Source organism: Somniosus microcephalus, chromosome 3 (assembly GCF_052327205.1).
Source record: "Somniosus microcephalus isolate GS21.2 chromosome 3, FLI_Smic_1.0, whole genome shotgun sequence".
Classification (NCBI taxonomy): Eukaryota; Metazoa; Chordata; class Chondrichthyes; order Squaliformes; family Somniosidae; genus Somniosus; species Somniosus microcephalus.
Window position 1 is genome coordinate 1,504,123 of NC_140989.1, and position 26,680 is coordinate 1,530,802.

At 48.8% G+C, this 26,680-nt stretch overlaps 1 protein-coding gene across 1 annotated transcript in view; it reads left to right on the top strand.

Annotated features, from left to right (window-relative positions):
• Positions 1-26,680, top strand: part of LOC147120782 (uncharacterized) — a 45,004-nt gene that overhangs the window by 17,212 nt on the left and 1,112 nt on the right. Inside the window, exon 3 of the mRNA XM_085977079.1 lies at positions 8,607-8,954. Within this exon, the coding sequence (XP_085833205.1) occupies positions 8,607-8,954 (348 nt within the window). The remainder of the gene's footprint in view (positions 1-8,606; positions 8,955-26,680) is intronic.

The following is a 26,680-nucleotide window of genomic DNA, read 5'->3' on the forward strand; positions in this document are numbered from 1 at the left end:
TGGGACTGTTTCTGGGGGAGGTGGGACCTGTACAAGCCGGACGGGTTACACCTCAACAGTGCCGGTATCAATATCCTCGTGGAGAGGTTTGCTAGTGCTGTTGGGGAGGGTTTAAACTAGCTTGGCAGGGGGATGGGAATTTGAATGTAGATTCAGAAGGGAGAGAGATGCAAAGCTGGAAATGGAAGGCAGTAAATTAGTGAGTGAGTTTGGAAGGCAGAGGAAAAAAAGGCTAGAAAATAGACAACAAAGGAGTTTGGCAGTGCTAAATAGTATATACTTCAATGCAAGGAGTCTAGGGAATAAGGCAGATGAGCTGAGGGCACAGATAGACACGTCTATTACTGAGACATGGCTGAAATAAGGGCAGGAATGGCAGCTTAACATTCCTGGTTACAGGGTTTGCAGAAGAGATAGAGAGGGGGATGAAAAAGGAGGGGGTCGCAATATTGGTTAAAGAAACAATTACAGCTGTGAGGGGGGATGATATATTGGAAGAATCATCAAATGAGGGTATATGGGTTGAACTGCAGAACAAAAAAGGGGCAATTACACTGCTGGGAGTGGACTACAGACCCTCAAATAGTCAGAGGGAGATAGAAGAGCAAATATGTAGGCACATTTCTGAGAAGTGCAAAAACAATAGGGCAGTAATAGTAGGGGATTTCAACTACCCTAATATTAACTAGGATCAAATCAGTGTAAAATGTATAGAGGGCACTGAATTCTTAAAATGCATTCAGGAGAACTGTTTTAGCCAGTACGTAGCAAGTCCAACAAGAGAAGGGCAGTTCTGGACTTAGTTTTAGGGAATGAAGCTGGGCAGGTGGAAAGGGTATCAGAGAGCATTTTGGTGGTACTGATCATAATTCAGTTAGATTTAGCATAGTTATGGAAAAGGACAAAGATAGACCAGGAGTAAAAGTTCTCAATTGGAGGAAGGCCAATTTTATTAAGCTGATGTGATTCAGCAAAAGTGAACTGGAAACAGCTACTTGATGGTAAGTCCGTGTCAGAGCAGTGGGAGGCTTTCAAGGAGGAGATAGTGAGGGGTCAGAGAAAATATGATCACTCAAAGAAAAGGGGAGGGACCTCCAAATCTAGAGCCCCCTGGATGTCAAGGGGCATAAAGGGTAGGATAAGGCAAAAAAGGGAAGCTTATGTCAGACACCGAGAGTTAAATATTGCAGAAAGTCTAGAGGAGTTTAGAAAGTGCAGGGGTGAAATTAAAAAGGAAATTAGGAAAGCAAAGAGAGGTCATGAAAAAATATTGGCAAGTAACATCAAGGAAAACCCCAAAGATATTTTATAAATACATAAAGAGCAAGAGGATAACTAAGGAAAGAGCAGGGCTTATTAGAGACCAAAAGGTAAGCTGTGTGTGGAGGCGGAAGTGTGGGTGTGGCTGGATAGCACTTGTTCAGCAACACAGACACGATGGGCTGAATGGCCTCCTTCTGTGCCATAAATTTCTATGATTTTATGATCAATGCAAATAAATGATCCCGTGACAGTTTCCAAGCTACAATAAATCATTCTTAAGCTTGCTAATGTAGTTTAGGAATGTGCAATCGGCTTTCTTAATGACTGGGCGGCAAAGAAGAACGTCTCATTGCGGCGCTCGAGCTGTGGGTGGATGAATTTTGGAGCATGCGCGATGCTGAGAGGCTCGTGGATAGCACATTTAGCGAGTTGTTCACGCCTCAGGGTAGGGCAGCACAGGGGGTGACCATCAGGCGGAGCAACAAAGGCAGGCAGGTAGTGCAGGGAACCCCTGCGGACATCCCCCTTTCAAACAAGTATACCGCTTTGGATACTGTTGAGGGGGATGACTCACCAGGGGAAGGCAGCAGCAGCCAACTTCCTGGCACTGGGGGTGCTCCTGCTGCCCAGGAAGGGGGGAAAAAGAGTGGGAGAGCAATAGTGGTAGGGGATTCTATAGTAAGGGGAACAGATAGGCGTTTCTGTGGCTGTAGACGTGAATCCAGGATGGTTTGTTGCCTCCCTGGTGCCAGGGTCAAGGATGTCACTGAGCGGCTGCAGGGCATTCTGGAGGGGGAGGGTGAACAGCCAGTGGTCGTGGTCCACATTGGTACCAACGACATAGGTAAAAAGAGGGATGAGGTCCTGCATCAAGAATTTAGGGAGCTAGGTAACAGATTAAAGAGCAGGACCTCAAAGGTTGTAATCTCTGGATTACTCCCAGTGCCACGTGCTAGTAAGTATAGGAATGGGAGGATAGAGCAGATGAATGCGTGGCTAAAGAGTTGGTGTAGGGGGGAGGGTTTTACTTTCCTGGATCACTGGGCCTGCTTCTGGGAAAGGTGGGACTTGTACAAGTCGGACGGGTTGCACCTGAACCAGAGCGGGACAAATATCCTTGCGGGGAGGTTTGCTAGCACTGTTGGGGGGGGTTTAAACTAACTTGGCAGGGGGATGGGATACAGAGGGGAGCTGAAATAGGAGGGGATGTGCTGCCAATTATAGAGAAAAAAACAAGTCAGCTTGGTAGACAGGGCAAATATATAAGGGCAAGGCTGGATGGCATCTATTTTAATGCAAGGAGTCTTGCAAATAAGGTGGATGAACTGAAGGTGTTGATAAACACATGGGAGTATGATATTGTTGCTATCACGGAGACATGGTTGAGGGAAGGGCAAGACTGGCAGCTCAATATTCTGGGGTACAGAATCTTCAGGCGAGACAGAGGGGGAGGTATAAGAGGAGGGGGTGTCGCAATATTAATTAAGGAGTCAATTACTGCAGTAAGGAGGGATGATATATTAGCAGGGTCCTCTAATGAGGCCATATGGGTGGAGCTTAAAAACAAAAAGGGGGCAAGCACTTTGCTGGGAGTGTACTATAGGCCTCCAAACAGTCAGGGGGAGATAGAGGAACAGATATGTAGGCAAATCTCAGAGAAATGTGCAAATAATAGGGTAATAATAATGGGGGATTTCAACTTCCCCAATATTAACTGGGATAGTCAGAGTGTGAAAGGCTCAGAGGGTGTAGAATTCTTAAAGTGCATCCAGGAGAGCTTTTTGAGCCAGCATGTAGAAAGTCCTACAAGAGAGGGGGCGGTACTGGACCTAATTCTAGGGAATGTGGCGGGCCAAGTGGAAAAAGTGCTAGTAGGTGAGCACTTTGGTGATAGTGACCATAATATGGTAAGATTTAAGGTGGTCATGGAAAAGGACAGGGATGGGCCGGAAATAAAGGTTCTAAATTGGGGGAAGGCCGATTTTAATAGGATAAGGCAGGATCTGGCCAAAATGGACTGGGATCAGCTACTTGTAGGAAAATCCGCATCGGAGCAATGGGAGGCTTTCAGAAGGGAGATTGAGATCATACAATGGCAACATGTTCCTGTAAAGGTCAAGGGTGGTTCCAAAAACCACAGGGAACCTTGGATGTCAGGGGATATACGAGAATGGATTAGGAAAAAAAGGAGGGCTTTTGGTAGATACAAAAGGCTAAAGATGGAAGAAGCCCTAGAGGAGTACAAAACGTGCAGGGGGATACTTAAAAAAGAAATTAGGAGATCAAGGAGGGGCCATGAAATAACACTGGTGAGCAAAATAAAGGAAAATCCGAAGATGTTTTATAAGTATATTAAGGGTAAGAGGATAACTAGGGAAAAAATAGGGCCCATTAGGGACAAAAGTGGCAATCTGTGTGTGGAGCCGGAAGATGTAGGAGGGGTTCTAAATGAATTTTTTGCATCTGTTTTCACTATGGAGAAGGACGATGTAGACATAGAAATAGGGCGGGGGGACTGTGATATGCTCGAACATATTAACATCGAGAGGGAGGAGGTATTGGCGGTTTTAGCTGGCCTAAAAATGGATAAATCCCCAGGCCCAGATGAAATGTATCCCAGGCTGCTGTGTGAGGCAAAGGAGGAGATTGCGGGGGCTCTAACACATATATTCAGGACCTCTCTGGCCACAGGGGATGTGCCAGAGGACTGGAGAACCGCTAATGTAGTACCATTATTCAAGAAGGGTAGTAGGGAAAAAGCGGGGAACTACAGGCCAGTGAGCCTAACATCAGTGGTAGGAAAATTATTGGAAAAAATTCTGAGGGACAAAATTTGTCTCCACTTGGAGAGGCAAGGATTAATCAGGGATAGTCAACATGGCTTTGTCAAGGGAAGATCATGTCTGACTAATTTGATTGAATTTTTTGAGGGGGTGACTAGGTGTGTAGATGAGGGTAACGCAGTGGATGTGGTATACATGGATTTCAGTAAGGCCTTCGATAAAGTCCCGCACAGGAGACTGGTCAAGAAGGTAAGAGCCCATGGAATCCAGGGTGCCTTGGCACATTGGATACAAAACTGGCTTAGTGGCAGAAGGCAGAGGGTGATGGTCGAAGGTTGTTTTTGTGACTGGAAGCCTGTGGCCAGTGGGGTACCACAGGGATCGGTGCTGGGTCCCTTGCTGTTTGTGGTCTACATTAATGACTTGGATATGAATGTAAAGGGTATGATCAGTAAGTTCGCGGATGATACAAAAATTGGTAGGGTGGTAAATAGCGAGGAGGGTAGCCTCAGTCTGCAGGACGATATAGATGGGTTGGTCAGATGGGCGGAACAGTGGCAAATGGAATTTAACCCGGAAAAGTGCGAGGTGATGCACTTTGGGGGGACTAACAAGGCAAAGGAATACACAATGAATGGAAAGACCCTAGGCAAGACGGAGGGTCAGAGGGATCTGGGTGTGCAAGTACACAGATCCCTGAAGGCGGCGGAACAGGTGGATAAGGTGGTAAAAAAGGCATATGGGATACTTGCCTTCATTAGCCGAGGCATTGAATATAAGAGCAAGGAGGTTATGATGGAGCTGTATAAAACACTGGTTAGGCCACAGCTGGAATACTGTGTGCAGTTCTGGTCGCCACACTACAGGAAGGATGTGATCGCGTTAGAGAGGGTGCAGAGGAGGTTCACCAGGATGTTACCAGGGCTGGAGCGCTTCAGCTATGAAGAGAGACTGGGCAGATTGGGTTTGTTTTCCTTGGAGCAGAGGAGGCTGAGGGGGGACATGATTGAGGTGTACAAAATTATGAGGGGCATAGATAGGATGGATGCTGAGGAGCTTTTTCCCTTAGTAGAGGGGGCAATAACTAGGGGGCATAGATTCAAGGTAAAGGGCGGGAGGTTTAGAGGGGATTTGAGAAAGAACTTTTTCACCCAGAGGGCGGTTGGAGTCTGGAACTCACTGCCTGAAAGGGTTGTGGAGGCAGAAACCCTCACAACATTTAAGAAGCATTTGGATGTGCACTTGAAATGCCATAGCATACAAGGCTACGGGCCAAATGCTGGAATATGGGATTAGATTAGACAGGGCTTGATGGCCGGCGCGGACACGATGGGCCGAAGGACCTCTATCCGTGCTGTATTACTCTATGACTCTATGACTCTATGACTCATTTTGGAGTTGAAACCCAGCAAACAATTTAATAATGTAGCACCGTGAGAGTCTCTTCCGTGGGCCTGGAATTTGCCCAATACACACAGAATGTAACGGGCCTGGGAGGGGGTGACCCAGAGAGAGAACATGGCCAACCTGGTAGGAAGCCTGAAGTCTGTAAACTAAAAATGCATGATTTAAACAAACACATCAATGTAAAGCAAGAATGAGACTGTATAGGAGTGATTGTGTAAGCCTCGCCCACTGGGAAAATATATTGAAAATTCAGCAGATACCGCCCATGATTTCATGACTGTCTGACAGTGAGATTCCCCACAGAGGGTTGGTCTCGTAAAATTACCCCTAAATATAGAGAACAGTGTAAAGCCCAGCTGGACATTTGCCTTCTTAAAAAACCTCTGCAAAATAAGTTGTTTCCTGGTGTCGAATGCCAGGTTCCACTTGGAAAGACAAGTGCACATTTCCTATAATCACCACTTGGGGAAAGGACTGAGGGTCGAAAGGGCACAGAATGTACTCTGGCGAGGCAGCTTCAATGTCCATCTCCAGGCTCGGTAGCCCCACCACTGACCGAGCTGGCCGAGTCCTGAGCGACATTGCAGGCAGACTGGGCTTGTGACAGGTGGTGAGAGCACCAACATCAGGGAATTACTGATTTGACTTTGTCCTCCCCAAACTACAACAACTTGTATTTATTATTGCGTAAAACATCCCAAGGCACTTCACAGGAGCGATTATCAGACAATATTTGACACCGAGCCGAATAAGGATATAATAGGGCAGGAGACACGTGTTGTAACTTTATGTCCATCAGCGCCATTGAAGATGCTGCTGGGGCCGAGGGGATTCGCCTATGAATCCGAAAACTTCAGAAGCTGATGGATCCAGAGTAAGAGATCCAAGAATATAAAAGGCGTAACTGTGTCACAGGCTTTCATGTGTAGCAGAAGTGGCAAATGTAGGTCTCCACGGACATGGGCATCTAGGTGTGCCAGGGCCAATTCCAGACTCCTGAGGTACAAGTTCATCACTCATTCTGCCCCCTCCCCGAACTCCTCTTCCTCCTCCAATACCACGGGAGCCACTGGCAAGGCCCAATGGAATCTTCACACTGAGCAGTGTGGTTACAGAGGAGATTCACAGCTTGACAGCAACAATATTCATCCCACTCCTTACTTGTGCCTTGTAGATGGTGCAAAGGCCTTGGGCAGTCAGGAGGTGAGACACTCGACACAGAATGCCCAGCCTTTGACCTGCTCTTGGTGCCACAGTATTTATGTGGCTGGTCCAGTTAAATTTTTGGTCAGTGGTGTCACCCAGGATGTTGATGGTGGGGGATTCGGTGATGGTAATGCCGTTGAATGTCAAGGGGCAGTGTTCGGACCAAGGCTGTAATGAGGTCGGGAGCTGAGTGGTCTTGGCCGGACCCAAACTGGGCAGCAGTAAGCAGGTTATTGGTGATTAAGTGTCGCATGATAGCACTGTCGATGACACCTTCCAATATTTTGCTAATGATTGAGAGTAGACTGATGGGGCAGTAATTAGTCGAATTGGATTTGTCCTGCTTTTTGTGGACAGGACTTACCTGGGCAGTTTTCTACATTTTCGGATAGATGCCAGTGTTGTAGCTGTACTGGAACAGCTTGGCTAGAGGCACGGCTAGTTCTGGAGCACCAGTCTTCAGCACAATTGCCGGGATGTTGTCGGGGCCCATAGCCTTTGCTGTATCCAGTGCGATCAGTCGTTTCTTGATATCACGTGGAGTGAATCGAATTGGCTGAAGACTGGCTTCTGTGATGGTGGGGACCTCAGGAGGAGGCCAATATGGATCATCCACTCAGCACTTCTGGTTGAAGATGGTTGCAAATGCTTCAGCCTTGTCTTTTGCACTCACATGCTGGGCTCCACCATCTTTGAGGATGGGGATATTCATGGAGCCTCCTCCTCCCGTTAGTTGTTTAAAGGTCCACCATTCACAACTGGATGTGGCAGGACTGCAGAGCTTTGATCTGATCCGTTGATTGTGGGATCACTTAGCCCTGTCTTTAGCATGCTGCTTCCACTTTTTAGCATGCATCTAGTCCTGTGTTGCAGCTTCCCCAAGTTGGCAGCTCATTCTTAGGTACGCCTGGTGCTCCTGGCATGCTCTTTTACCCTCCTCATTAAACCAGGGTTGGTCTCCTGGCTTGATGGTAAATGTAGAGTGAGGGATATGCCGGGCCATGAGGTTACAGATAGTGGTGGAATACAATTCTGCTGCTGCTGATGGCCCACAGTGCCTCATGGATGCCCAGTTTTGAGCCGCTAGATCTGTTCTGAATCTATCCCATTTAGCATTGTGGTAGTGCCACACAACACGATGGAGGGTGTCCTCAGTGTGAAGACAGGACTTCGTTTTCACAATGAATGTGCGGTAGTCACTGCTACCAATGCTGTCATGGGCAGATGCTTTTGCGACAGATAGATTTGCGAGGAGGAGGTCAAGTAAGTTTTTCCCTCATGTTGCAGGCCCAGGCTGGCAGCTATGTCCTTCAGACTCGGCCAGCTCGGTCAGTAGTGGTGCTACCGAGCCTCTCTTGGTGATGGACATTGAAGTCCTCCACCCAGAGTACATTCTGTGCCCTTGCTACTCTCAGTGCTTCTTCCAAGTGGTGTTCAACATGGAGGAGTACTGATTCATCAGCTGAGGGAGGGCGGTAGGTGGTAATCAGCAGGAGGTTCCCTTGCCCATTCTTGACCTGAAGCCATGAGACTTCATGGGGTTTGGAGTCAATGTTGAGGACTCCCAGGGCCACTCCTTCCTGACTGTATACCACTGTGCCGCCACCCCTGCTGGGTCTGTCCTGCCGGTGGGTCAGGCCATTCCCAGGGATGGTGATGGAGGAGTTTGGGACATTGGTTGAAAGGTATGATTCTGTGGGTATGACTATGTCAGGCAGTTGCTTGACTAGTCTGTGGACAGCTCTCCCAATTTTGGCACAAGTCCCCAGATGTTGGTGAGGAGGACCTTGCCGGGTCGACTGAGCGTTTCATAGCAGGCCATATAATGATAATTTGTTTAGAATTTACAGAAGCTAAGGTGAGCTGTCTTCATTTTTCATTGAAAGGCTTCAAACATTTATCAACGTTCAGACCGGTTTTTAAGTTATTGATATGTTTCCCTTAAAGTTGCAAATGCTCCAGTCCTTCTCCAGTCTCCGAGCCTGGAACGTGTCACAGAGGGTCACTCGGCGCGGTTACAGTGCACCATGCGGAACGCCAGAGTGAACGACACCGATGTCCACTGGTACCGACGGCAACGACCAGGGCAAGATATGGAGTGGGTTTTAACACATGAGGCAAGTGGCAGCACACGAGGGAGCCCAGGTTCCACTGACCGTCTCCAGCCTTCCAGAGACACCTCCAATAACAGCTTCATTCTGATAATCACAAACGTGCAGATTGATGACACTGCCGCCTATTACTGTAAAGTGTGGGGAGATATCAGTGGGAACGGAACCCTGCTCAATGTAACCAGTAAGTAGAGTTTACATTATATTAACTGACCTCCGATGGTGTAGTTGATGGGCAGGCTGGGAATTGAAGAGCAGTTTCGAAGTTTATTTATAATTTTTATATAATGGCTTAAAATGGTTTTAAAAATCTGAAAAAATGTAACATTTTATTTTTCCTGAACATTTCAGTGCTTGCACCTAATGAAATCAGTATTTGTAAATTGTGCCGTCTCCTCTACATCGGGGAGTCCCAACACAGATTGGGTGACCGCTTTGCAGCACACCTCCGTTCAGTCCACAAACGTGACCTCGAGCTTCCGGTCACCTGTCACTTTAATTATCTGGACTACTCTGACCTCTCTATCCTCGGCCTCCTACACTGTTCCAATGAAGCTCAACGTAAGCTCGATGAACAGCACCTCATCTGTCGATTGGGCACTTTACAACCTTGAGTTCAACAATTTCAGATCATAAACTCGGCCCCATTTTCAGACAGCAGGTGCTGTTAATGATTGTGCTGCTCGTTTAATCTCTCCCGCCTTCCACCCTATCACAGACCGTCCCTTTTGTTCTTTCCTCCCCTCCCCCCATTCCCTGCCCCTGCACCTGCTTAAAATCTGTTACATCTCTAACTTTTTCCAATTCTGATGATAGTTCATCGACCTGAAACGTTAACTCTGTGTCTCTCTCTGCAGACGCTGTCCGACCTGCTGAGTGTTTCCAGTATTTCTGTTTCTATTTGTAAATTTCCTGCCTGGTTTGTCACAGCACACTTCAGGAATTATAGGGCAGGGGTCCCCAAACTGTAGCCTGCGGCTCACATAGAAACCTTGACCCCTGGCAGCTCAGTCTTATTTACTTGTATTTCTTAGTTGCTGGTTTGTTCTGTTTGGGTCTTTAGGGCCTGAAGGTTTGCAAAGCACAGTTCTGGGTGTTGCTGTTTCAGTGGTGGATGAATCCCAAGTCAGAGCAACACGATCCTGCTTAAAATCTGTTACATCACTAACATTTTACAGTTCTGATGAAAGGTCATCACCCTGAAACATTAACTCTGTTTCTCTCTCCACAGATGCTGCCTGACCTGCTGAGTATTTCCAGAATTTTCTATTTTCATTTCAGGTTTCCAGCATCCACAGTGTTTTGCTTTTGTATTACAATATCTTTACCCACTTCCTTATGAAAAGAGTTACATTTTATTTCTCCATATTACTAAAATAAAGCTGTACACCATAAAGTCTCCTGACTCTACCTACACATTTAATCTCCTCCCACAGCCCATGTACACTCTCCCCTATCACAGACTCTACCCACCCATTTAATCTCCACCCACAGCCCATGTACACTCTCCCATATCACAGACTCTACCCACCCATTTAATCTCCTCCCACAGCCCCTGTACACTCTCCCATATCACAGACTCTACCCACCCATTTAATCCCCTCCCACAGCCCATGTACACTCTCCCATATCACAGACTCTACCCACCCATTTAATCTCCTCCCACAGCCCATGTACACTCTCCCCTATCACAGACTCTACCCACCCATATAATCTCCTCCCACAGCCCATGTACACTCTCCCATATCACAGACTCTACCCACCCATTTAATCTCCTCCCACAGCCCATGTACACTCTCCCCTATCACAGACTCTACCCACCCATTTAATCTCCACCCACAGCCCATGTACACTCTCCCATATCACAGACTCTACCCACCCATTTAATCTCCTCCCACAGCCCCTGTACACTCTCCCATATCACAGACTCTACCCACCCATTTAATCTCATCCCACAGCCCATGTACACGCTCCCCTATCACAGACTCTACCCACCCATATAATCTCCTCCCACAGCCCATGTACACGCTCCCCTATCGCAGACTCTACCCACCCATTTAATCTCCTCCCACAGCCCATGTACACTCTCCCCTATCACAGACTCTAACCACCCATTTAATCCCCTCCCACAGCCCATGTACACGCTCCCCTATCGCAGACTCTACCCACCCATTTAATCTCCTCCCACAGCCCCTGTACACTCTCCCATATCACATACTCTACCCACCCATTTAATCCCCTCCCACAGCCCATGTACACGCTCCCCTATCACAGACTCTACCCACCCATTTAAGCTCCTCCCACAGCCCATGTACACTCTCCCCTATCACAGACTCTACCCACCCATTTAATCTCCTCCCACAGCCCATGTACACGCTCCCCTATCACAGACTCTAACCACCCATTTAATCTCCTCCCACAGCCCATGTACACTCTCCCCTATCACAGACTCTACCCACCCATTTAATCTCCTCCCACAGCCCATGGACACTCTCCCATATCACAGAATCTACCCACCCATTTAATCTCCTCCCACAGCCCATGTACACTCTCCCCTATCACAGACTCTACCCACCCATTTAATCTCCTCCCACAGCCCATGTACACGCTCCCCTATCACAGACTCTAACCACCCATTTAATCTCCTCCCACAGCCCATGTACACTCTCCCCTATCACAGACTCTACCCACCCATTTAATCTCCTCCCACAGCCCATGGACACTCTCCCCTATCACAGAATCTACCCACCCATTTAATCTCCTCCCACAGCCCATGGACACTCTCCCATATCACAGACTCTACCCACCCATTTAATCTCCTCCCACAGCCCATGTACACTCTCCCCTATCACAGACTCTACCCACCCATTTAATCCCCTCCCACAGCCCATGTACACGCTCCCCTATCACAGACTCTACCCACCTATTTAATCTCCTCCCACAGCCCATGTACACTCTCCCCTATCACAGACTCTACCCACCCATTTAATCCCCTCCCACAGCCCATGTACACGCTCCCCTATCACAGACTCTACCCACCCATTTAATCTCCTCCCACAGCCCATGTACACTCTCCCCTATCACAGACTCTACCCACCCATTTAATCTCCTCCCACAGCCCATGTACACTCTCCCCTATCACAGACTCTACCCACCTATTTAATCTCCTCCCACAGCCCATGTACACTCTCCCCTATCACAGACTCTACCCACCCATTTAATCTCCTCCCACAGCCCATGTACACGCTCCCCTATCACAGACTCTACCCACCCATTTAATCTCCTCCCACAGCCCATGTACACTCTCCCCTATCACAGACTCTACCCACCCATTTAATCTCCTCCCACAGCCCATGTACACTCTCCCCTATCACAGACTCTACCCACCCATTTAATCTCCTCCCACAGCCCATGTACACGCTCCCCTATCACAGACTCTACCCACCCATTTAATCTCCTCCCACAGCCCATGTACACGCTCCCCTATCACAGACTCTACCCACCTATTTAATCTCCTCCCACAGCTCATGTACACGCTCCCCTATCACAGACTCTACCCGCCTATTTAATCTCCTCCCACATAGAGTCAAAGGGGGAGAAATTCAGTTGGCTGTGTCACCCGTTAGTGCCTTAAGAGGGCGCTAAGTGGGTCACAAGCCAACTCGTGCCCGGGTGCGGCACTGTCCACGCCTCCCGCTAAATTCCACGGGACGCTAGTGGTGGCGCTAACCGTTAGCGCTGCGCCACCACCGATGATGTCATTGGTGTGCGCAGCGCCCCGCTGACGCCCCGGCTGCAATATTTGGCAGTGCCCCCTGAGTTACCGCCGGACGCTATGTCCGATGGGGTCAGGGGGGCCTACCTGCGGCCGGGGAGGCGCAAATTAAAGGAGCGGTGCGGGGCGGCCATTTTTGTTGTTGGCCGCCTGCCAGCACCTGCCTGCGCTCCTGTCCCCGACCTCCTGAACCCCCCCCCCGCGGAGTGCCGGCTGCGCTCCAAGAGCCCAGCACTTCTCCTCGGTGCCGGGCTCTTTTGCCTGCACTCCCGATCCTCGGGGGCCCAGCTGGACCCCAGATCGCGCTGCACAAGGCCCCTCCCCTTTAAGAAGGGGAGAAAGGCCTGCAGTACCGCAGCGCGCTGTGCCGCAGTGTGTGGCACTGCGGCACGTTGAGCTGCGATATTCAGTCGCAGCGCCCCAAGAGGGATGCGGGGTGCCTCCAGTAGCGCCGTGCTTCCCTTTGGGGCACTACCACTCAATTTCTGGCGGGCGGCCACGAATGTTTCCGGGGTGCTACATTTAGCGCCCTGGTGAAGCTGGCGCCCCAAACGGGGCTATACTCAATTTCTCCCCCATAGATTCATGGGGGGAGAAATTGGGTGGAGCCGCAAACAGGGCGCCAAGCTCGCCTGGGCGCCGGAATTAGCGCAGCGTTCGGAGCAGTTGCGACCGCCGGAAATTCAGCTTGAGTGCCCCAAGAGGGACACGGGGCGAGGCTCGAGGCGCCCCGCATCCCTCTTAGGGCGCTGAAACTGAATATCGCAGCTCAACGTGCCGCAGCGCCACACACTGCGGCACAGCGCGCTGCGGTACTGCAGGCCTTCCTCTTATTCTTAAGTGGGAGGGGCCTGCACTAGCGCGATCGGAGATCGCGAGTGCCGGCCAAAGAGCCCAGCACCGAGGAGAAATGCCGGGCTCTCGGAAAACAGCCGGCAATGCCGCGGGGGTCGAACAGGAGGCCGGGGACGGAGGTGCTGGCAGGTGGCCGCCGAAAAAAACGGCCGCCCCGCACCTCCACCTTAATTAGCGCCACTGCCACCACAGGTAGGCCCCGTGAACCGGGCGCCATTTGCGAACGGCGCTACAGAGGCGGTCGCTGCCAAATATCGAGATCGGGGTGGTAGCGGGGTGCTGCGCACACCGATGACATCATCGGAGGTGCCGCAGCGCAACAGGTTAACGCTGCCATTAGCGCCCCAGCTAAATATCGCGGGAGGCGTGGCCAGTGGCGCTAAAGTCACTGAGTGGCCTCTTTAGGCGCTAACTGGTGGCGCAGCCCACCGACTTTCTAGGCCATAGAGTTATACAGCACAGAGAGAGGCCCTTTGGCCCATCATGTCTGCGCTGGCCATCAATCACTAGCTATTCTAATCCCATTTTCCAGCACTTGGTCCGTAGCCTTGTATGCTATGGCGTTTCAAGTGCTCGTCTAAATGGTTCTTGAATGTTGTGAGGGTTCCTGCCTCTACCACCCTTTCAGGAAGTGAGTTCCAGATTCCAACCACCCACTGGGTGAAAAAGTTTATCCTCAAATCCCCTCTAAACCTCCTGCCCCTTACTTTGAAACTATGCCCCCTGGTTATTGGCCCCTCTGCTAAGGGGAAAAGCTCCTTTCTATCTACCCTATCTATGCCCCTCATAATTTTGTACACCTCAATCAGGTCCCCCCTCAGCCTTCTCTGCTCTAAGGAAAACAACCCCAGCCTGTCCAGTCTCTCTTCATAGCTGAAGCGCTCCAGCCCAGGTAACATCCTGGTGAATCTCCTCTGCACCCTCTCCAATGCAATCACATCCTTCTTATAGTGTGGCGACCAGAACTGCACACAGTTTTCCAGCTGTGGCCTAACTAGCGTTTTGTACAGCTCCGTCATAACCTCCCTGCTCTTATATTCTATGCCTCGGCTAATGAAGGCAAGTATCCCAGATGCCTTTTTAACACCTTATCTATTGTCCTGCTGCCTTCAGGGATCTATGTACATGCACACCAAGGTCACTCTGATCCTCTGTCCTTCCTAGAGTCCTACCATTCTATAGTAATCTGGGATGTAATGTTTAAGTTATCCACCAGATGGAGACAAATATTAAGGGATCACAATTACCAGTGTTTTAAAGTAATATCCTGGCACACCACTTATTAAGGTAGTGGCATTGCATTCTGGGTATGACTCAGAGGTTGATCCTCCATCTTTGCTTGTGCAGTAAGAAATAGAGTGTGGGTTCTTCCAGCTGTAAGAGATGTTTCTCTCCTAAACCGTGTAATTAAAAAGTTAAAGTTTTGGTTCCTGAAGTCTGGCTTATCACAGTTCTTGACCTTACCACTCGGATATCACACATTCATTGTGTATTCCCTTGCCTTAATAGTCCTCCCAAAATGCATCACCTCACACTTTTCAGTGTTAAATTCCATTTGCCACTGTTCTGCCCATCAGACCAACCTGTCTATATCGTCCTGTAGCCTGAGGCTTCCCTCCTCACTCTTTGCCACTCCACCAATTTTCGTGTCATCTGCGAACTTACTGATCATACCTCCAACATTCATATCTAAATCCTTAATGTAAACTACAAACAACAAAGGACCCAGCACCGATCCCTGCGGTACACCACTGGACACAGGCTTCCAGTCACAAAAACAACATTCGACCATCACACTCTGCCTCCTGCCACGAAGCCAATTTTGGATCCAATGTGCCAAATTGCCCTGGATCCCACGGGCTCTTTCCTTCTTGATCAGTCTCCCGTGCGGGACTTTGTCAAATGCCTTACTGAAGTCCATGTCGATTACATCAACTGCACTACGCTCTTCCACGCACCTAGTCACCCCCTCGAAAAATTCAATCAAATTGGTTGGACATGATTTCCCCCTGACAAAGCCATGCTGACTATCCTTGATTAATCATTGCCTCTCCAAGTGGAGACTAATTCTGTCCCTCAGAATTTTTTCCAATAATTTCCCTACCACTGATGTTAGGCTCACTGGCCTGTAATTCCCTGGTTTATCCCTACTACCCTTCTTGAATAATGTTCTACATTAGCTGTCCTCCAGTCCTCTGGCACCTCCACTGTGGCCAGAGAGGTTCTGAAAAATTTGTGTCAGAGCCCCTGCAATCTCCTCCCTTGCCTCACACAGCAGCCTGGGATACAGCTTGTCTGGGCTTGGGGATTTATCCACTTTTAAGCCCGCTAAAACTGCTAGTACCTCCTCCCTCTCAATACAATTTGTTTAAGTATATCACAATCCCCCTGCCTGATTTCAATTCCTACATCGTCCTTCTCCATAGTAAACACAAATGCAAAATATTCATTTAAAAACACACCCACATCTTTTGGCTCTGCACACAGATGGCCGCTTTGGACCCTAATGGGCTGTACTCTTTCCCTGGTTATCCTCTTGCCCTTAATATACTTATAAAACACCTTGGGATTTTCCTTTATTTTGCCTGCCAATGTTTTTTCATGCCCCCTCCTCACTCTCCTAATTTCTTTTTTAAGTACCCCCCTGCACTTTCTATACTCATCTAGGGTTTCTACTGTTTTTAGTCCTTTGTATCTGCCAAAAGCCTCCCTTTTTTTCCTAATCCATTCTTGTATATCCCTTGACATCCAGGGTTGCCTGGGCTTGTTGGTCCCACCCTTGACCTTTACGGGAACATGTTGGCATTGTACTCTCTCTATTTCCTTTCTGAAAGACTCCCACTGCTCTGATGTGGATTTTCCTTCAAGTAACTGATCCCAGTCCACTTTGGCCAGATCCTGCAAATCGGCCAATTAAAATCGGCCTTCCCCCAATTTAGAACCTTTATTTCCGGTCCATCTTTGTCCTTTTCCATAACGACCTTAAATCTCACCGAATTATGGTCACTGTCACCAAAATGCTCTCCTATTGACACTTCTACCACTTACCCGGCAACATTCCCTAGAATTAGGCCCAGTACCGCCCCCTCTCTTGTGGGACTTTCTACATGCTGGCTCAAAAAGATCTCCTGGATGCACTTTAAGAATTCTGCATCCTCCAAGCCTTTCACACTCTGACTTTCCCAGTTAATGTTGGGTAAGTTGAAGTCCCCTACTATTATTACCCTATTATTTCTTCACTTCTCTGAGATTTGCCTACATATCTGTTCCTCTATCTCCCCCTGACAGTTTGGGGGCCAATGGTACACTCCCAGCAAAGTGCTTGCCCCCTTTTTGTTTTTAAGTTCTACCCATATGGCCTCATTAGAAGAACCTGCTAAGTTATCATCCCTCCTTACAGCAGTAATTGGCTCCTTGATTAATATTGTAACACCCCCTCCTCTTTTACACCCCCTCTGTCTCGCCTGAAGATTCTATACCCCGGAATATTGAGCTGCCAGTCCTGCCCCTCCCTCAACCATGTCTCTGTGATAGCAACAATATCATACTCCCATGTGTTCATCAACACCTTCAATTCATCTGCCTTACTCGCAAAACTCCTTGCATTAAAATAAATGCCATCCAGCCTTGCCATACTCCATTGTGACATTACATATTTGCTCTGCCTTCCAGGCTGACTTATTTTTTTCCTCTATATTTGGCTGTGCATCACCCCCTATTATAGCTCCACTCCGTATCCATTCCCCCTGCCAAGTTAGTTTAAACCCCCCCAACAGCACTAGCAAACCTCCCTGCAAGGATGTTGGTCCCGTTCCGGTTCAGGTGCAACCCGTCTGACTTGTACAGGTCCCACCTTCCCCAGAAGCAGACCCAATGATCCAGGAAACTAAAGCCCTTCCTCCTGCACCAACTCTTCAGCCACGTATTCATCTGCTCTATCCTCCTATTCCTAGTACTGGAAGGATTTCAGCGAAGATTCACCAGGCTGATACCTGGGATGGCAGGAATGACGTATGAGGAGAGATTGGATCGATTGGGCTTGTACTTGCTGGAGTTTAGAAGAATGAGAGGGGATCTCATCAAAACTTATAAAATTCTAACAGGACTAGACAGACTAGATGCTGGAAGGATGTTCCTGATTGTCGGAGAGTCCAGAACCAGGGGTCACAGTCTAAGGATAAGGGGTAGGCCATTTAGGGCAGAAATGAGGAGGAATTTCTTCACCCAGAGAGTGGTGAACCTGTGGAATTCTCTACCACAGAAGGCAGTAGAGGCCAATTCATTAAATATATTCAAGAAGGAGTTGGCTATATTTCTCAAGGCTAAAGGGATCAAGGGGTATGGGGAGAAAGCAGAGACCCGGTACTGAATTTGGATGATCAGCCATGATCGCATTGAATGGCGGAGCAGGCTCGAGGGGCCGAATGGCCTACTCCTGCTCCTATCTTCTATGTTTCTATGTTTCTATACTCACCAGCACGTGGCACCGGGAGTAATCCAAAGGCTACAACCTTTGAGTTCCTTATTTTTAATCTGCTACCTAGCTCCCTAAATTCTTATTGCAGGACCTCATCCCTCTTTCTACCTATGTCATTGGTACCAATGTGAACCACGACCTCTGACTGTTCACCCTCCCCCTTCAGAATGCCCTGCAGCCCTTCAGTGACATCCTTGACCCTGGCACCAGGGAGGCAACATACCATCCTGGAGTCACGTCTGCAGCCACAGAAACTTCTATCTGTTCCCCTTACGATACAATCCCCTATCACTATTGCTCTCTCACTATTTTTCCACCCCTCCTGTGCAGCTGAGCCACTCGTAGTGCCACTGACTTGGCTCTTGCTGCATTCCCCTGAAAAACCATCGCCCCCAGCAGTATCCAAAACAGAAAATCTGTTGGAGAGGGAGATGGACCCACGGGACTCCTGCACTACCTTCCTGGTTCTTTTACTCTGTCTGGCAGTCACCCATTCCCTGTCTGCATGTGCACTCTTTACCTGCGGTGTGACCACCTCGTTAAATGTACTATCCATGAAGATCTCAGCTTCGCGGATGCTCCACAGTGACTTTATAAGTATATTAAGGGCAAGAGGATAACCAGGGAAAGGGTAGGGCCCATTAGGGACCAAAGTGGCAATCTGTGTGTAGAGCCAGAGGGTGTAGGCGGGGTTTTAAATGAATTTTTTGCATCTGTGTTCACTATGGAGAAAGACGATGCAGACATAGAAATCGGGCAAGGGGACTGTGACATACTTGAACATATTAGCATCGAGAGGGAGGAGGTGCTAGCGGTTTTAGCAGGCCAAAAAGTGGATAAATCCCCAGGCCCGGACGAGATGTATCCCAGGCTGCTGTGGGAGGCAAGGGAGGAGATTGCAGGGGCTCTGACACTAATTTTCAGAACCTCTCTGGCCACAGGGGATGTGCCAGAGGACTGGAGAACAGCTAACGTAGTACCATTATTCAAGAAGGGTAGCAGGGATAAACCAGGGAATTACAGGCCAGTGAGTCTAACATCTGTGGTGGGGAAATTATTGGAAAAAATTCTGAGGGACAAAATTAATCTCCACTTGGAGAGGCAAGGATTAATCGGGGATAGTCAGCATGGCTTTGTCAAGGGTAAATCATGTCTGACAAATCTGATCGAATTTTTCGAGGGGGTGACTAGTGCGGTGGATGAGGGAAATGCTGTGGATGCGGTTTACATGGACTTCAGTAAAGCTTTTGACAAAGTCCCGCATAGGAGACTGGTTAAGAAGGTAAGAGCCCATGGGATCCAGGGTGCCTTGGCGTGTTGGATCCTAAACTGGCTGAGTGGCAGGAGGCAGAGGGTGATGGTCGAAGGTTGCTTTTGTGACTGGAAGCCTGTGTCCAGTGGGGTACCTCAGGGATCGGTGCTGGGTCCCTTGTTGTTCGTGATCTACATAAATGATTTGGATGAGAATGTGAAAGGTATGATCAGTAAGTTCGCAGATGACACGAAAATTGGTGGGGTGGTAAATTGCGAGGAGGAAAGCCTCAGGCTACAGGACGATATAAACGGGTTGGTCAGATGGGCGGAAAAGTGGCAAATGGAATTTAACCCTGAAAAGTGCGAGGTGATGCATTTTGGACGGACAAATAAGGCAAGGGAATACACAATGAGTGGTCGGACCCTAGGAAGTACAGAGGGTCAGAGGGACCTTGGTGTACATGTACATAGATCCCTGAAGGCAGTGGAGCAGGTAGATAAGGTGGTTAAAAAGGCATATGGGATACTTGCCTTCATTAGCCGAGGCATAGAATATAAGAGCAGGGAGGTTACGATGGAGCTGTACAAAACGCTGGTGAGGCCACAGCTGGAGTACTATGTGCAGTTCTGGTCGCCTCACTATAGGAAGGATGTGATTGCTTTGGAGAGGGTGCAGAGAAGATTCACCAGGATGTTACCTGGGATGGAGCGCCTCAGCTATGAAGAGAGGCTGGACAGGCTGGGATTGTTTTCCTTGGAGCAGAGAAGGCTGAGGGGGGACCTGATTGAGGTGTACAAAATGATGAGGGGCATAGATAGGGTAGATAAAGAGGAACTTTTCCCCTTAGTGGGGGGGTCAATAACAAGGGGGCATAGATTCAGGGTAAGGGGCAGGAGATTTAGAGGGGATTTGAGGAGGAACTTTTTCACCCAGAGGGTGGTTGGAATGTGGAACTCAATGCGTGAAAGGGTGGTAGAGGCAGGAACCCTCACAACATTCAAGAAGCATTTGGATGAGCACTTGAAATGCCATTGCATACAAGGCTATGGACCAAATGCTAGAAAATGGGATTAGACTGGACAGGGATGGGTGGGCGGCGCAGACACGATGGGCCGAAGGGCCTCTTTCTGTGCTGTAAAAACTCTATGACTCTGTGACTCTATGACTCTATGACTCCAGCTGCAGCTCCAGCTCTGAAACACGGATTTTGAGTAGCTGCAGTTGGAGACACTTCCTGCACATGTGTTCACCCTGGACATCGAAAGTGTCCCTGACTTCCCACATAGCACAGGAAGAGCACTCCACGCTGCCAAGGTGCCCTGCCAAGTCCTACCCTTAATTTACTCCCTTTACTTCCTTTAAATTAAAGAATATTAAATACACTAGGGACCGTATTTCCCTTAAACACTACTTACTCTAAACTAGAGTCCTTACTTTTACTTCAACGACTGGACTGTAGAAATACTCACCAGGTCCTACTTACCAATCAGCTCCTTCCCTGGTTGTGACATCACTTTAGTGGTTTCACAGTTGTTGTTGTTTGACTGCTCCCACTCTCGGACTCTTTCCCAACTCGCAGCTCTCCGGTGTCGGGCCTCCTCTGCCGCGCTCCTTTATGGCTGCTCCGCCTTCTCTCAGGTCCCACAGCCCATGTACACTGTATCCTATCATGAACTCTATCTTTTTAATTTAATATACTAAGGAAAAGTTCTGCAAAATATCTCACTGACCCGTAAATATAGTTGAGCAGAACTGTACAGTTTCCACGTACATTCACGTTTTCATCATTCAACCTCAGCCAGTTGCTTTTCCTAGATGATATTTCAATGATGGCAGTAACACAGGTTTAAGCAGAAGAACAGAGGACTTTTCAGGAACAGCGAAGGCTATTTTGGTCAACAAGCCTTCCTCTATTTGATTAATCTCACTTCTCCTACCTAGCTTCAAACCAACACATCTCTCTCCATAAATACATCTACTGTTTCTTGAGCTCATTGATCCTGTCCACTTCAGTGAGCTCTCCAGTAATTTATTCTGGGCTTTTATTAAAGACCTGCCCTGGTAGCTCCTGTTGGCCTTGTAAGGGGAGGAGCCTCTGCCAACCAGTTAATGAAAGGGGGAAAGAGACCGTGGGGGGGAAATTCAACCTGGACGGTGGAGCACAATAGGCGTTATTGCACCAGTCGTGTGTTATACACGCCGCTCGATATTCAGCTCCATTGCAGTCAATGGAATTCAGTATCAGGCAGTCCAGTTCTGACAAAGGATCATCGACCTGAAACGTTAACTCTGTTTCTCTCTCCACAGATGCTGCCTGACCTGCTGAGTATTTCCAGTATTTTGTGTTTTTATTTCAGTATTAGGCGGGGTGTTTAATGGGCGGCCGATTCGTTATTGCCCGTTTTATACAAACACCCAAGGTGGATTTCTACTCCCTTGTGTTTATATAGCACCTTTCACAAAGAGCTTCGCAGCCAATGGAGTACCTTTGAAGTGTAATCACTGTGCCAGCCAAGTTGTGCACAGCAAGGTTCCACAACAAGACCAACAACCAGTTAATCTGATTTTGGTGATGTTGGTTGAGGGATAAATATTGGCCAGGACACCAGGGAGAACCCCCCTGCTCTTCTTCAAAATAGTGCCAGGGGATCTTTTACATCCACCTGAGAATACAGACGGGGGCCTCAGGTTAACGTCTCATCTGAAAGACGGCACCTCCGACAGTGCAGCACTGCCTCAGTACTGCCCCTCCGACAGTGCAGCACTCCCTCAGTACTGACCCTCTGACAGTGCAGCACTCCCTCAGCACTGACCCTCCGACAGTGCAGCACTCCCTTAGTACTGCCCCTCCGACAGTCCAGCGCTCCCTCAGTACTGACCCTCCGACAGTGCAGCGCTCCCTCAGTACTGCTCCTCCAACAGTGCAGCGCTCCCTCAGTACTGCTCCTCCGACAGTGCAGTGCTCCCTCAGTACTGCTCCGCCGACAGTGCAGCACTCCCTCAGTACTGACCCTCTGACAGTGCAGCGCTCCCTCAGTACTGCCTTTCAGACAGTGCAGCGCTCCCTCAGTACTGCTCCGCTGACAGTGCAGCACTCCCTCAGTACTGCTCCTCCGACAGTGCAGCGCTCCCTCAGTACTGAACCTCCGACAGTGCAGCACCCCGACAGTGCAGCACTCCCTCAGCACTGACCCTCCGACAGTGCAGCACTCCCTCAGCACTGACCCTCTGACAGTGCAGCGCTCCCTCAGTACTGCTCCTCTGACAGTGCAGCACTCCCTCAGTACTGACCCTCCGACAGTGCAGCACTCCCTCAGTACTGACCCTCTGACAGTGCAGCACTCCCTCAGCACTGACCCTCTGACAGTGCAGCGCTCCCTCAGTACTGACCCTCTGACAGTGCAGCACTCCCTCAGCACTGACCCTCTGACAGTGCAGCGCTCCCTCAGTACTGACCCTCTGACAGTGCAGCGCTCCCTCAGTACTGCTCCTCTGACAGTGCAGCACTCCCTCAGTACTGACCCTCCGACAGTGCAGCACTCCCTCAGTACTGCTCCTCCGACAGTGCAGCACTCCCTCAGCACTGACCCTCCGACAGTGCAGCACTCCCTCAGTACTGACCCTCTGACAGTGCAGCACTCCCTCAGCACTGACCCTCTGACAGTGCAGCGCTCCCTCAGTACTGACCCTCCGACAGTGCAGCACTCCCTCAGCACTGACCCTCTGACAGTGCAGCACTCCCTCAGTACTGCTCCTCTGACAGTGCAGCGCTCCCTCAGTACTGCTCCTCTGACAGTGTAGCACTCCCTCAGTACTGCTCCTCTGACAGTGCAGCGCTCCCTCAGTACTGACCCTCCGACAGTGCAGCACTCCCTCAGTACTGACCCTCCGACAGTGCAGCACTCCCTCAGCACTGACCCTCTGACAGTGCAGCACTCACTCAGCACTGCACTGGAGTGTCAAGTCTGTGGAGTAAGGTTTGAACCTACAACCTTCTGACTCAGAGGCGAGAGTGCTATCACTAAGTCAAGCCTACCACTCCTGATGTTGTTGAGTTCTATTTTTTCTGGCCTCTCACTTTACAAACTGGTGTGTTAAACTTCAGGTGATTTTATGACAGTTCAAAATGTTATAAATTGTTAAAGTTTGAATGCTGGAGAAATATATTTCTTTGTGTTGAGCTCCATATATTTCCCACGTACAGGTCCATTGGCTGATCCGGTCCTTATTTAGGATCCAACAGTAAACAAGGTATCTGGGTGAAACGGTCCTGTTACAATGTGCCATGTACAATGCCAGTGTGAGTGACACTGATGTCCACTGGCACTGCCAGTGACCTGGGAACAGCGAGTGGGTGATGAGCCAGTTTGTGAATGGCACCATTACCAGATCCCGGGGTTTCCCCGATCGTTTTCAACCTTCCAGGAACGTCACCAGTAACAGTTACATTCTGACCATCATGAATGTGTCCCTCAGTGATACTGCTGCCTACAGCTGTGGTGTGTGGAGCTACATCTATGGAGCAGGGACCCAGCTCAATGTGACCGGTACACCCTCCTTACAAAGAGAGCGCTGTTCCCTGGAGACGGGTTTGTTTTTTATTTGCCCCTTCCCCAGACTGACAGCCAATAACAGAGTTTCCAGCGGTGTGGGGCTGCTGGGCAGTGGCCCGGACACCCGCTTACCCCATGCAGATGGAATGCCCTCCCACTAACCCCAACCCTGGCATGGTCAATGTTGGAGGGCACCAGTGAGTGCAATCCCGCCGTAACTTTTATGAAGGGGAAGTCATGTTTGACAAATTTGCTGGAGTTCTTTGAGGAAGTAACATATAGGGTGGATAAAGGGGAACCAGTGGACGTAGTGTATTTAGACTTCCAAAAGGCATTTGACAAAGTGCCACACAAAAGATTATTGCTTAAGATAAAAAATCACGGGATTGGGGGTAATATTCTGGCATGGATAGAGGATTGGCTATCTAACAGAAGGCAGAGAGTTGGGATAAATGGTTCATTCTCAGACTGGCAATCAGTAACTAGTGGTGTTCTGCAGGGGTCAGTGCTGGGTCCCCAACTCTTTACAATCTATATTAACGATTTGGAGGAGGGGACCGAGTGTAACATATCAAAGTTTGCAGGTGATACTCCATTGACTCGGGAACAGTACCCGTGGATTGGAGGGTAGCTAATGTTACCCCAATATTTAAAAAGGGGGGTAGAGAGAAAGCAGGGAATTATAGACCAGTAAGCCTTACATCGGTTGTGGGCAAAATGCTAGAGTCCATTATTAAGGATAAAATAGCGGAGCACTTGACAAATGGGGAAAGGATCGGACAGAGTCAACATGGATTTACAAAGGGTAAATCGTGTTTGACTAATCTGCTGGAATTTTTTGAGGAAGTAACTGGTAAAATAGATGGGGGAGAGCCAGTGGATGTGGTGTACCTTGACTTCCAGAAAGCCTTCGATAAGGTTCCACACAAAAGATTATCATGCAAAATTAAGGCTCATGGGATTGGGGGCAAAGTATTAACGTGGATAGAGAACTGGCTGGCGGATAGAAAACAGAGAGTTGGAATAAACGGCTCGTTTTCGGAGTGGCAGGCAGTGACCAGCGGGGTGCCGCAAGGATCTGTCCTGGGACCCCAGCTGTTCACAATATATATAAATGATCTGGATCAGGGAATTGGATGTAATATTTCCAAATTCGCTGACGACACTAAACTAGAAGGAGGGGTGGGCTCTGATGAGGATGTCAGGAGGCTACAGTGCGATTTGGACAGGTTGGGGGAATGGGCGGATACGTGGCAGATGCACTATAATGTGGATAAATGCGAGGTTATCCACTTTGGGGGTAAAAACAGGAGGGTAGATTATTATCTAAATGGCAATAGATTGGGAGATGGGGAAGTGCAGAGGGACCTGGGTGTTCTTGTGCACCAGTCACTGAAGGAGAGCATGCAGGTGCAACAGGCGATTAAGAAGGCAAATGGTATGTTGGCCTTCATATCAAGGGGGTTTGAGTATAGGAATAGGGATACCTTACTACAGCTGTACAAGGTGCTGGTGAGACCGCATCTGGAGTATTGTGTACAGTTTTGGTCACCCCATCTGCGGAAGGATGTTCTTGCCATGGAAAGAGTGCAACGGCGATTCACCAGGCTGATACCTGGAATGGCGGGAATGACCTACGAAGAGAGATTAAATAGTTTGGGCTTGTACTCACTGGAGTTTAGAAGATTGAGAGGGGATCTCATCGAAACATATAAAATTATGGCAGGCCTGGACAGGCTGAATTCAGAGAGAATGTTTCCAATGGCCGGGGAGCACAGAACCAGGGGCCACAGTCTAAAAATAGCGGGCAAATCATTTAAAACAGAGATGAGGAAGAATTTCTTCACTCAAAGAGTGGTGAGCCTGTGGAATTCCCTGCCACAGAGGGCTGTGAAGGCTAATTCAATAAATATTTTCAAGAGAGAATTGGATATATTTCTGAAGGCTAAGGGGATTAAGGGTTACGGAGAAAAGGCGGGGACGGGGTACTGAACTGGTAAGATCAGCTATGATCTCAGACGAAGATCAGCCATGATCTCATTGAATGGCGGAGCAGGCTCGAAGGGCCGAATGGCCTATTCCTGTTCCTATCTCTATGTTTCTATGTTTCTATACTAAGATGGGGGGGAAAGTAGTGAGTGAGGAGGACATAAAAAACCTTCAAGGGGACATAGACAGGCTAAGTGAGTGGGCAGAGATTTGGCAGATGGAATACAATACTGGAAAGTGTGAGGTTATGCACTTTGGCAGGAAAAATTGTAGAGAAAGTTATTATCTTAATGGCAAGAAACTGGAAAGTACTGAAGTACAAAGGGATCTGGGGGACCTGGTGCACAAAACTCAAAAGCTTAGTATGCAGGTGCAGCAAGTGATTAAGAAGGCCAATGGAATGTTGGCTTTCATTGCTAGGGGGATAGAATATAAAAATAGGGAGGTATTGCTTCAGTTGTACAAGGTATTGGTGAGACCGCACCTGGAATACTGCGTACAGTTTTGGTGTCCATACTTAAGAAAGGACATACTTGCTCTCGAGTCAGTACAAAGAAGGTTCACTCGGTTAATCCCGGGGATGAGGGGATGGACACATGAGGAGAGGTTGAGTAGATTGGGACTCTACTCATTGGAGTTCAGAAGAATGAGAGGCGATCTTATTGAAACATAAGATTGTGAAGGGGTTGGATCGGGTGGATGCGGGGAAGATGTTCCCGATGATGGGTGAAACTAGAACTAGGGGGCATAGTCTTAGAATAAGGGGCTGCTCTTTCAAAACTGAGATGAGGAGGAACTACTTCACTCAGAGGGTGGTAGGTCCATGGAATATGCTGCCCCAAAAAGCTGTAGAAGCTACATCATTACATAAATTTAAGACAGAAATAGACAGTTTCCTAGAAGTAAAGGGAATTAAGGGTTACGGGGAGCGGGCAGGAATTTGGACATGAGTCTAGGTTCGGATCGGTCATGGCTCTGTGGGTAGCGGAGTGGGCCCAGGGGCCGT